Genomic DNA, 11,467 nt, shown 5'->3' with positions numbered 1-11,467 from the left:
CCAGCAACCACCAATTATGAAAGTTGGTATCAGCATTTTGTCATAACCAGGTTGGCCACTGTGTAAATAGGCTGAGTGATTCTCTGTCCCATAGTCATCTCTCTGAGGTGTAAACAGTACTGACGTGTCATTTGCTTTCTGATTCCTAGGTCAAATCCCAGATTCAGTCCCATCCTTCCAGCCCTAATTTTACCAGTGCATCAGAAGAAAAATATGGGCCTACTAGGATGATATAAGCACTGTAGGAAATCAGCTTTTGCTGACACTTAAGCAAACAAAAAGCTTGACCTGGAATATGTGTGTGTGAGCTCGCATGCTGGGATTGGGACACTGCTCTGGTATGGGTTTTATAGACAGAAAGGAAGGTCAGGCTCTGACCTGACAAATGACAATTTAAGGAAGCAAACACTGATTCTCCTCTCCTACCTCCTTGTGATGTGCATTATGCTGAAACAGCAGTGACAACTTTTTTCTCCCATGCTTAAAAGCCAGAGCTGCACTGGCATGACAAAATCTCTTGTCATGCAGTCAAGCATTATTGTTTTTCAGTCTAAGCAGGCATCAAAGATGTAACTAATCTCTCAGCAAAAGTGATCTGGGGGTGGGATGCTCATTGCAACTCAGTACATGAAGGGTTGTTCTCTGGCAGCATTAGAGATGACTTTAAAACCTCATCTGTTGTCCTTCACATTTGCCTCTGATTTTTAAAGACTTCTCTTCTGAACAGTTGCCGACATATATTTGAGGGTCACCCTGGGAAAGAAGCCTTCGTCTGGGACAATGTACTCTATTTCAGCTTGCACAAAAGAAGTACTTTGTAAAGTTCTGAGACAAAACTACATGGGAATGATTTACCTTGTCTTTCTGTAACTCTTGATGATGGTTTACTTCTGCTGTCCCAGGCTTGTTAACCTCCAGTGGCCCGTGCAGACTGCCTTTCCCCTGTGACACTGCCTCCAGCAGCTGTGCCATCTTTCTCTTCGTCTCCTCCCTCTCGATCTGCCGCTCTCGCTTTTCTGTCTCTGCCTGGCTCCAGCGCTGCCAGGCCAGAAAGCAGCAGCGCAAAAGCCGTCGCTGGTTATGCTCCACAGACAATTGTGTTTTCCTGGGTGAGAAAGCACTTGTGTTATGATAGGATTGAGGCTTCTGCCCAGGCCTGCCTGAAACAATTACATCCAGTACCGCAGTTCAGGCCACGGCATGAGGCCCCATAACTTCCCATGTCTTTTTGTCGCTTAACTCTGAAGGCCCTCCAAAGCTGTACAGAGTTTCTCCAAGGAGGAGTGGGAGGGGAGAAATGATGCCCATTATTTTGAATTACGTTTCTCTAATTCACATTTTGCAATTTCCTGTGTCACTCCTGGGCTGTAGGATGGGTGCAACAAGAGGCATCCTGTTCCCTTGCCAGCTGCACAGGGGGAAGCAGCAGTGCCTCACCATACAGCCTGCCAGACACCTGCAAGAGCAAAATTTTCAATGGCTGATAGGGAATTCAGCCAACAGCCTCCTTAATGAAAGGCACTGGCCAAAATGATCTCTGATATACTACTACTGAAATAGGAAATAACTATATTAATCAGGAATAAATATGGCACCTCATAATCTCTGTGGTACGGAGCAAGCCAGGGTGAGATTTCCAGGAAAGATACCTACAGAGGGAGTGAGACAAAGGCTTGCTGGAAAGTGCTAAAGCTTCTGTTTATCTCTGTCCTCTTGTTCATCTGTGCCACAACACCTCGGGCAGACTGCAGGCAAAGTAGCAATTTTGTCAAAAAGCTACTATTTTCTTCCTGCTGGCTAACTGGCAAGCCCCTTTGACAGTCTACGATCACTGCACAGCCAAAGTACTGCTGCAGAAGGAGGAATTCCACAGTGCAGGATCCCTACCTGTTTTGATCTTGAAGATGAACTTCCAATTGCTGTGTCTCCTGCTCTAATTTCTCGGCCCAGGCATAGTTTCTCCATGCTCGCAGGGCCTTCAGTTGGCATTTCCAGTCATCAAGGGCTCTGGCTTTTCTCATTTTAATTCTCTGCTCCAGAATGACTTTTAGCCAAGCAGAGAAATGTCGTTGCATGCACTGCAAGGGAGAGTTTCCGAAAACCAATGAGCAAGATACAGCGTGCCACACAAATGCTGATCCTCTCCACCCTTCCCCTTACCTGACTTTCATTTTTGAGATTCTTCAGAATCCCCATTTTCAATAATTACCTTGAGGGTAAAAAAAACAATGCAGAGCATGCGCAGGTCTCTTACAAAAGGCAGAAAGATAACATCATGGGGGTCTATGCTTTTGAGTGAAACATATATAGTTCACCAAGTGTAAAGGAATAAAATGGGTGAGGAAGAATGAATTTCTAGAGAGAGGAAAGATATTTCAAAATCTAAAATATGTCTTAAGATACTCCAGGTAAGAACACTTCTGTGGAGAACAGTTCACAAATATCTCCATAGACCACTTTTTTTTTTTTTTAACTTAGACAAAAATCAAGACACTTCCTATTGTGAATTTATGACATGACCAAAGCTCATCCTCGTTCCAGCAGGAAGCCAAACCTTTCCCCTTTTCTGTAATTAGACTTGCTGCCTCTGGGAGTGATTTACATTGCACTGGATGGCAATTTGCTATCTAATCTACCCCATAATTCTAGCCCTGTCACTGCAGACACCGTTCATTTTGATCCTCCAAGTGGGTCAACTCACAGGACTCAGCCGTTCCCCTTTTGTCATAATGCCTTGTTTTAATTGCTTTCCTCTCACTCACTGAAATCTCCAAATGGAGACTTATGAAAAGGACAAAATGTCAATGCATTAACTCTTTCTTTCTTCTGTAGGAAAATAATCAAATGTCACTATTGCTTAGCTCAGCTAAGTCGTGGCTTCTCACATTATGCCAGCCCTAAATTGTATTGTGGTTTCATTCAGGCTTACCTTCCTAGCTTAGATTGTGCTGGAGAGAGGCTGTGCACTGCTGAACAGCAGCCAAGCTCAAATCTAGCATATGGGCAGAAGAAGTGAGCCATCAGGAGAATCACCACAAAAGCTATGGGATTCCTCTATAAAAAAATAAATTCTAGATGTAGATAAGTAGACATTAATGATGATTGCTCTATTAATTTAAAACATTATGTGATGGATGGCATTCTTACCTGCACTCAGTGACATTTATTCCCTTTGCTGGGACTTCCCATATAAAATTACTCAGTACAAAAAGATTGCTCTTTAATTGCAAGTATTTGATACAATTAGATGTTTAACCCAGAACTGGCCATGGTATTAGAATAATGAGGATAAAAGAAATAGGTTCCTACTAGGAGTTATTAAAGTCTGCATGTTTGTCTCAAAAGAGCTGTTGCAATATCACAGAATATCCTACTGCACCCAGTGGGAGTGGATCCTTGAGGAACCCATTATGGATGTGCTGGCATACTTCAGCTCTTGGAGATGCAGCTCAAAATTTATCCCAGACCTCAGCACTTCTATTGTCTCTACTGTCCTTACTCCTACACCAGGGTCTGCAAGGTAATCTTTAAAATACCACCCCATAAGCACAGTAAAAGCTTCTCAGGTCCTTTTCGTGCCACTCCCCCCTCCCCTTTTACTTCCTTCCACAGGGGAAAACAAATCTTGCTCCGCTGCCTCCTCTGTACATCTGCCTGTTTCTCAATTGCAGAAGCCTTTATGTTTGCAACTGTCCCGAGCACCGTGTTTTTTACAATTCTAAGTGAAACCTCCCACTTAAGACACAGACACACTAGGGATGGAAGGTCTGGATTTCTTGCTCCTAAGTCTTACAAAATACTTCTTGCCCTGCTCTTCTACTTTCCTGGTATCAGGAGAAGGCCTTGGAAGAAGTAAAAAATTCTGATAACCAGGACTTTTTACTTCAGTTTTGCAAATGGTAGCTGAGGGCAGGGAGCTCAGAGTCTCAGATAAAGAAGGGTGATGCTCACTCTCTGTTTATTGATGTGAATCCTGCGCAGCAGCTCCTGAACCCTTCTCTGTTTCTCCTCTTCTTGCTCTTCCTTCTTCTGGACCAGGGGTAGTGGTGCAGTAACAGATACCTCCTGCATTGACAGCTTCTGACTCTTTTCTTGTGTCTTCCCCTCCCTGGAGAGTGAACAAACATACAGATCTAATGCAATGAGGAAAGTATTGTAGATTTCACTCTCTTTTTGGCCAATCCTAAGAGAATTGCCTCTACAGCTTAGAAAATTGCTGATTATTTAACTTGGCCTTCTTAGAAAACAGTTTCTATCATGGTTTGGAGTCCCAGAAATTAAACAGTCTGAGCATTTTCAAAATATAGCAGGCAGAAGAAAATAGTAAGATTTCAGTAAAGCACTTGCATGAGAAAATTTAGGATCTTGGGGCTGCCTAAGTAAATAAATGGCATCCCTACAAGTCACATCTCTATGACAATCCAAGCTGAGCAGAAGCAGAAATTATGCCTCTGCAAAATTCTCAGCCAAGAACGTTCTTTATTCTCTCATAGCAGAGGAAGTATTTTAAGTGCTAGACTTTCAACACAGACTATCTTTTGTGTGTGTGTGTGTGTACTGCCTTTCATGCTGTATTAGATGCTAACAGGGCTGGATGTGGCCACAGAGCTGACAGAATGCATGGTGGTGCAAATACACTCCTACTTTGTGATTCAGTGTACATACTGGTAATGGCTATGGGGAGGGTAACACTATCTTTAGCCCATCTGCCCGGTAACGATAAACTCACCCACTGACATTGGTAACAAAGGAATAAAAGGTTTTGGGAGAGTTCGGAGCCAGAGGAATAGCAGATCTTTCCTTTGGGACCACCACTCCTTTTACATTTACTAAAAGGAGCTGATAAGAAAAGTGTCCTTCATACGGTTATTTCCACGCGCTCCCTCTCCCTCTTACATTCTCCGTGCTTCTGCCATGGTGTGCCTCTTCTCAGCCATTTCCTTTCGCAGCTTCACCATTTCCCTCTGTATCTCCTCCTCCTCCTTCTTGGCCTTCAGGGCTTTCCTTCTGTCTTCCTCCTGTGCTTGCAGCTTGGCCTCAGCCAGAATTGATTTCTTCAGGAATTTTTCTTGTCTCTGAAGCTCTAATGCCTTTTGACGCCTCATTCGGTTTTCTTTTACCTGGGGAGGAGGAAATCAGCAAAAGTCAAAGCAGATGTCAAAGGCTGAAGAATCTGAGGTTTATCATACACTACTAGCAGGGTGGGTCATAATCCACCTTTCACATGAAGCAAGCAACTCTATCCATAGTTGGCACTGGCTGGACTGGTTCTGCTCTCAGACCAGCAAAAAATTCCATTCCAGAGAGTGAAGTTAAACCAGTACTACTTGATGGGACCAAACTCAAAACTGACTGCCATGGTGGCTTTTCCTGTCAGTCTTCACAAAGGGAGAAAACCTGAAGAGATGTAGAGAAAGTTGCCTGTGCAAGCTACTGTGAATGGCTAATGTGCACGTGGAAACACAGTAAAGTTTCAGCCAAACTGTGGAAGAGTAACCTCGGGTATTTGCCTCCAAGTCAGAGATTATTGCAGGTTGGGAGAGAACACTGGGAAAGTATCACTGAGCATTTACTGTAATCCTATAATCCTCCATTTTATTTGTTTTAACTGTGCTGCCTTGCCTGCTCACCTGCTTGTGTCTGAGCTCCATGATTATTCGTGGATCTTCAAGTTTTTGTTTTTCCTTGATGTCTTCAAGCCTAAGGTTTTTCGCTATCCCACAGTTCACAGCTTCACTCTGCAAAAGATGCTGTAGGTATTCTTGGACAGTAGAACTTTCCAATTCACGTTCCAGATTGCTGCACAAGTCTGAAATGAGAAATTCAGATTATCTCAGGCTAGTCTGAAATGAATAAACTCCTCTGTCTCAGATCACAAAGCCTAATGTAATTAAACGGATCACTTTCCCAGACTGTGAATGCATTTCTGATGAAAGCCGACACACTGACTGCACTCCATTTATCCCCAAAGAGCCTTAATCAGTCTCCCATTGAACATGCTAGAGCAGTAACAACATTTTGTCCGTTTTTTACTGCCTTGCCTCTGAGCACCTCAAATGGCTGTATGAATTTGACAGGCCTTACAAATATCCATACAGAAAATAAAATTTCTCTTTTGCAAAGAGAAACATCAAATGTTTATGAGGTGCACTTGTGTAGCACTATGGTGTAAGAGCTGGGGGAGAAAAATCACCACCTCTAATCTTGTTTCTACTGAGCCCACTATCGTGGCCTCAAAGCAACTTTTACCTCTCGGTCTGACAAGCTATGAGGCCTGGCTCCCTTACCCAGCACATCCTCAGAAAGGAAGCCAGGAACTGCTTTGTTGTGCTCTCACCATCAAACCGCTCATACTTCAGAGGGGCTGCAGAAGGCTTTTCCAGGAGGACAGAGTCAACTTCCTCTTCTCCATCGTTCGTCAGCTCCACTTGCAGTTTGGACTTCATCCAGTTACTGAGCAGCTCTCGGGCTATCATGAGGAAACAGACTGATGACTTCACTTGCTTAAAAAATATACGGGTAAGTGCAAAATAGCAAGACTCTGTCTCTGGGATAGTTATATCACATGCTGGGAAGGCTGTCTACAATGACTGAAAGCTGATCTGCAACAGAAAAAGGAATAAGGCTAATAGTTCTGTTCTCATCTTCCTGATCTATAAAAGAACAGGAAGAGAAGGTGGCAAACTTTTTCCTGTCACGTACGCCACAAACGAATTCTTCTCCACCTAATTCTTCCTACAATATTCTGTGGACATTTAGATCACTCGTATGATGATTGCAGCATTTATCAAGGAGATAGAATTCACATGAGGTAATTAATAACTCGGATAGCTTTCATATGTTTTATGACTCCACTTGCTAACACTTAGGTATTTTCCACATGTACAGCCAAGGTTGTCATATGTTAAATACAAAAAGAACCACTGTTTTACAAATCTTTGCTTCATGTGTACAGGTTAACCTTTGCATGTACCAGGGAACTTTACAGCTCCAGGAACAATTGGTGAGTCTAGATGACAAATCTGTCCAGTGGCAACTTCACCAGGGACCACCTGTACTCAGAATTAAGACTGCAACTACAGGAATGCACCTATGATGGATTTGGTACTCTTCAGTGAGCTCAAATGCTTAAAGAACAACTGGATATAAAGTCCTATGGACTTTATTTGCATGTCCACTCTTCTGTGGAAAACCACAGAAAGTCCTTTTTCAGAGTCCTACTCAAAAGCAAGGACAGCTAATGTGGCTGCCACCTCAGCAAACCACCTGGCCTCACTGCATGGGTGGCCAAGTGCCCTGGGCTGAGTGACACAGGACTAACTTCTCTTCTAATGCTAGGGAAAAATGCACATGTGGAAGACTCCAGTGTCTCAATTCATTAAAATATTTACTTTGTAGCCAGCTAGGCTGTGTGAGATTCAAGGTGTCAGTGGTTTTGAGCCTTGCCAGGTGAAGGGATGAGGAGGAGCGAAGCCTGGGCATTCAACCCAGGCTGGCCAACAGGATTATTTCATGCCATCAACGTCACATTCAATATAAATTAGCAAGTTTGCTGCATAGCTCTCTCTCCCTTGGTGGCAGTGGTCCAGAGAACTTCTTGCCCCCGTGCTGGACCTCTGAGCCCTTCCCTTCCTGCCAAAGCCATTGCGCTCGCAGCATCTGACACTTGTTGTCTACTGCTGGGAGTGCACAGCTTCCTGCTGATAGAATTGGCTGAATATAATTCCTGTATATCTTATATTACTATCAGGATTAATACTGGTTCTTTGCTATTACTGTTAATTATTTAGTCTTATCCTACTAAATCTATTTATAATTCAACCCTCATGTTTTCTTGTGTTCCCCAGTTTGCCTTCCTGGGTGGGGAGGGGTCATCGGGTGATAAAATACTTGTCTAAACAACAATAGATTGTTGTAGTTTTTTTCAAACCATAACACCAAGCTGTTCCTGAAGCAGGATGCAGGGCTGTAAACTGCAAGGCATCAGGAGCAGCCCCAAGAGAAGCTGAGCCATCCTCAGCCCCTGTGCAGTAAGGATGGGCAAAGAGGAGGTATCTCTGCAGCCACTGCAGTGCATGTCATTCCTGGTAAAGGCACACAGCTGCTCCAAATCTCTAGTTCTAACACAAAATGAATATGCTCCCATTGAGTCCTGGTATTTCTAAGGCAATAAAGCCTTTTAAAAACTTCCTTAAAAAGGGGTGGGTTTTTTTTGAAGAAAACATAAATCTAACTTTTATTGTCCCTCATATCACTTTTGTTCTTTTATAATCTCTCAGGCCAGCTCAGGAACAAGGAAATATATCTGATAATAGAAAGAAGAGAGAAAAGCAGCTTATCACTTGGGGAAGGGTTACTTTTTTGACTGGGAAACGTGAGCTCCTTGTAATTGGAGTAAAAGAGTTCTGGCAATTCTCTTATCGATACCTTTCTTTGCAAAGTGGACTAAGTGTAGTTAATACCATTGAGTATTCTAATAATGGATTCCAGATAAAAGGCTTTCAGTTGAACTAGAAACAATCCTGAGGGATTGGCAGCTATAAAAAGGAAAACCCTAGCAGAGAAGGACAAACAAAAATAAAGAAACATGAGGAAAGCAAGCAGCTTTTCCACCAATTGCAAAGACAGCTCCTTTGGAGCCACTACACTGTATAATGCATTCAGACAGTGCACCATAAGCAGATAGGTGTATTCCGTGCTATTAGTTGAACCCGTCATGATTACAAGCAAAAAAGCTAACTTCCTGTATTGAAGTGGAAGAGACATGTCTTCATTCCATTCTGTAAGGCTCACTTCTGAGTCTTAAAAGATTGGTTAATTCAGTTTTTAAAATCCTGTCTCCTACCAGCTTTTTACACTACAGAGGAACTTCTAGCACTGATTGGAGATAACTTCCCTCTCTTTTGTTTTTTTCAAATGCACTGCAGTTTTATTTTCAAATTTCAGTAAGTACTGGTGGCTGCAGGAATTACAAAGGGAATATTTAGTTGAGAAAATTTTGCATGGGAGTCAAAACCAAATCACACAATTATTTGTAAACTGAACAACTCCATTTTCACATCTGGCCTACTATCAAAAATAATTCAGGGAATTTCATCCAGTTTCCTATAGCTTGCCAACTTGTATTTGACCATACAGTGTGTATTTAAGGGCAGTATCTCATCCTGGTCTTGACCTGAAATCTTCAGGAGACAGAGTTTATCCTTCTCTTACATATGCTAATCAAGATCTACCTCGAACTTCAGCAATTGATTCCTCTTATGCCTTTCTCCATTAGATAAAAGGCATCTTACAATAATCTATTTCTTTTGGTCTCAAGCTTTGTAAAAGCCTGTTCAGACCAGAACCATGATATTGGATCAAGAAGAATTAATTTTAGGTAGCTTATAGCAAGCAGTATTTCCGCTCACCTTCCTCACAGGCCTCATCATGATCTTGCAGCTGTTCCATGGTTTCCAAACTTGTCACAGGACCACAAGACCCCTGTCGATACCTTGACTTTCGAAGGGTAAAAGCTTCAGAGACGGCATACTCAGAGGCTTGTTCCACTCTCTTTAAATTAAAGAAAGGAAAACATATCTAAGGATTGCTAGATTAATTTTTAAATGGTCTGTATCCAGGTTTCTCCTCCAGAGAGTGCAAACATTGGTGGGAATGTAACACACGACAGCATGGCTGTTATAAGAAATAGATTTCCTTTGAAACACATTTCTCTCACTGCTCTTGATTGACTGGAGAAATTGGACCTAGAAATGATTAAGTAATAAGCACTCATTTGGCAATTAGTGCCAATCACAGTGATTGGAGAACACGTTAGGAGAATGCAAACACCCAGCCCCTGGGGGCTGAATGGAGACTTGCCAGCTTAGTCCCCAGCAACCACCAACTATGAAAGTTGGTATCAGCATTTTGTCATAACCAGGTTGGCCACTGTGTAAATAGGCTGAGTGATTCTCTGTCCCATAGTCATCTCTCTGAGGTGTAAACAGTACTGACGTGTCACTGTGTTTTCACATGTAACACCCGTACCCCAGACAGCCCACGTTTCTGGAAAACTTATTCCCTTTGCAGAGAGGTCTAGGAGGCTGCATGAGGAAGCAGGCACACACTCCTGACTGCCCTAAGAAGCAGGATGAAGGCGGGAGCGACACAATACCCAAGGCAGTAATACAGAAGGAACTCATTTTCCTTGATCTTAGGTGTTTGTAGATGCAGATGGTGCTTTGAGGTAAGTCTCTTCTATTACTTGCTCACACATACACCCTGCAGTACTGCTCAGCAGTGTGTTTTGTGCGTGACCCCTGAGTTTTATGCGTAACAGCCGGGTATCTTACTCTTGAGGGAGTTACTGTGTAAATTACTTCACCCCAATCCAGTGTTCCAAGTTACAGTAGTCAAACCTTGGCAGGAAAGAAGATTAAAATAAATAAATAAAAGTGTTTCAATCACCTGTCTCTCTTTTTTGAACTAGAGTTTTAACACAGCTGAGGCCAACACCATTCCCTCAAGCGCAGTGTTGGTTTCCCATCCGCTGGCAAATCATTGAATGGTTTGGGTTGGAAGGGACCTCAAAGATCATCGAGTTCCAACCCCCTGCCATGGGCAGGGACACCTCCCACCAGAGCAGGTCGCTCAAAGCCCCATCCAGCCTGGTCTTGAACACTTCCAGGGATGGGGCATCCTCAGCTCGTCTGGGCAACCTGTTCCAGTGTCTCACCACCCTCAGAGTGAAAAATTTCCTCCTGGTATCTAATCTAAATCTACCCTCTTCCAGTTTGAAGCCATTACCCCTCGTCCTATCACTACGTGCCCTTGTAAAAAGCCCCTCTCCAGCTTTCTTTTAGGAAAGACACTGGAAGGCGGCTATAATGTCTCCCCAGAGCCCTCTCTCCTCCAGGCTGAAGGACCCCAGCTCTCTCAGCCCGTTTCCAGAGGAGAGCTGCTCCAGCCCTCTGCTCATCCTCCTGGCCCTCCTCCGGCCCCGCTCCAACAGCTAAAGCGGCGGTTGCCACAGCCCCCCCAGAGCCGGGAGACCCCTTCTCCCAGCCTCACCCCGCTCTTGTGAAGCAGCCGGGACCCCCCCCCCCCAACCGCGGCCGTTGAAGCTGTTGGAGGAGCGGCGGCGCATGGTCCCTCGCCTCCAGAGGGCGCGCCCCGATTGGACAGTTGCCCCGCAGCGCGCCCCCTAGCGCTCTCCCCCCCGCCCTCCTCCCCCTACCCGCCGGGTCCCGTTACCTTCGGCCCGGCCCCGGCGGTGAGGCGCCGCCAGCGGTACAACCAAGGCCTTTGCTCCGGGAAAGCCGCGGCCACGCCGGGCGAGCGGCCGCTCCTCTCCGCGGGACGCATGGCGCAGCGCGCCGGCAGTGGCGCCTTCGCCATGGCAACACCGCCTCCCCTCGGGCGGGACGGACGGACGGACGGACGGACGGAAGGGAGGTGTCTCCCCCGGCGGCGCGCGCTGATGACG

General features: G+C 44.6%; 1 protein-coding gene across 1 annotated transcript; it reads right to left on the bottom strand.

Moving 5' to 3' along the window:
- Positions 1-722: 722 nt before the first annotated feature.
- Positions 723-11,390, bottom strand: LOC106896859 (coiled-coil domain-containing protein KIAA1407-like). Its single transcript, XM_014957128.1, has 8 exons — positions 11,236-11,390; positions 9,411-9,552; positions 6,338-6,469; positions 5,631-5,809; positions 4,897-5,120; positions 3,952-4,108; positions 1,888-2,078; positions 723-1,105 (listed from the first exon to the last, which is right to left on the bottom strand). The coding sequence occupies exons 1-8, from the start codon at positions 11,377-11,379 to the stop codon at positions 793-795; spliced, it is 1,482 nt and encodes a 493-aa protein (XP_014812614.1). The 5' UTR covers positions 11,380-11,390; the 3' UTR covers positions 723-792.
- Positions 11,391-11,467: the final 77 nt, after the last annotated feature.

Source organism: Calidris pugnax, unplaced genomic scaffold (genome assembly GCF_001431845.1).
Source record: "Calidris pugnax isolate Ruff unplaced genomic scaffold, ASM143184v1 scaffold225, whole genome shotgun sequence".
NCBI classification, from domain to species: Eukaryota; Metazoa; Chordata; class Aves; order Charadriiformes; family Scolopacidae; genus Calidris; species Calidris pugnax.
Note: the sequence above shows the minus strand (reverse complement) of the source record. Positions and strands in the feature narration are given on the sequence as shown.

Coding starts and splice junctions, on each gene's coding strand:
- LOC106896859 (XM_014957128.1), bottom strand. CDS start 11,379: ATGGCGAAGGCGCCACTGCCGGCGCGCTGCGCCATGCGTCCCGCGGAG. Junction 6,470..9,410: donor TGATGAGGCCTGTGAGGAAG/GTGAGCGGAAAT, acceptor TCCTCATGATAG/CCCGAGAGCTGCTCAGTAAC. Junction 2,079..3,951: donor TTCACATCAATAAACAGAGA/GTGAGCATCACC, acceptor TCTCCCTTGCAG/TGCATGCAACGACATTTCTC.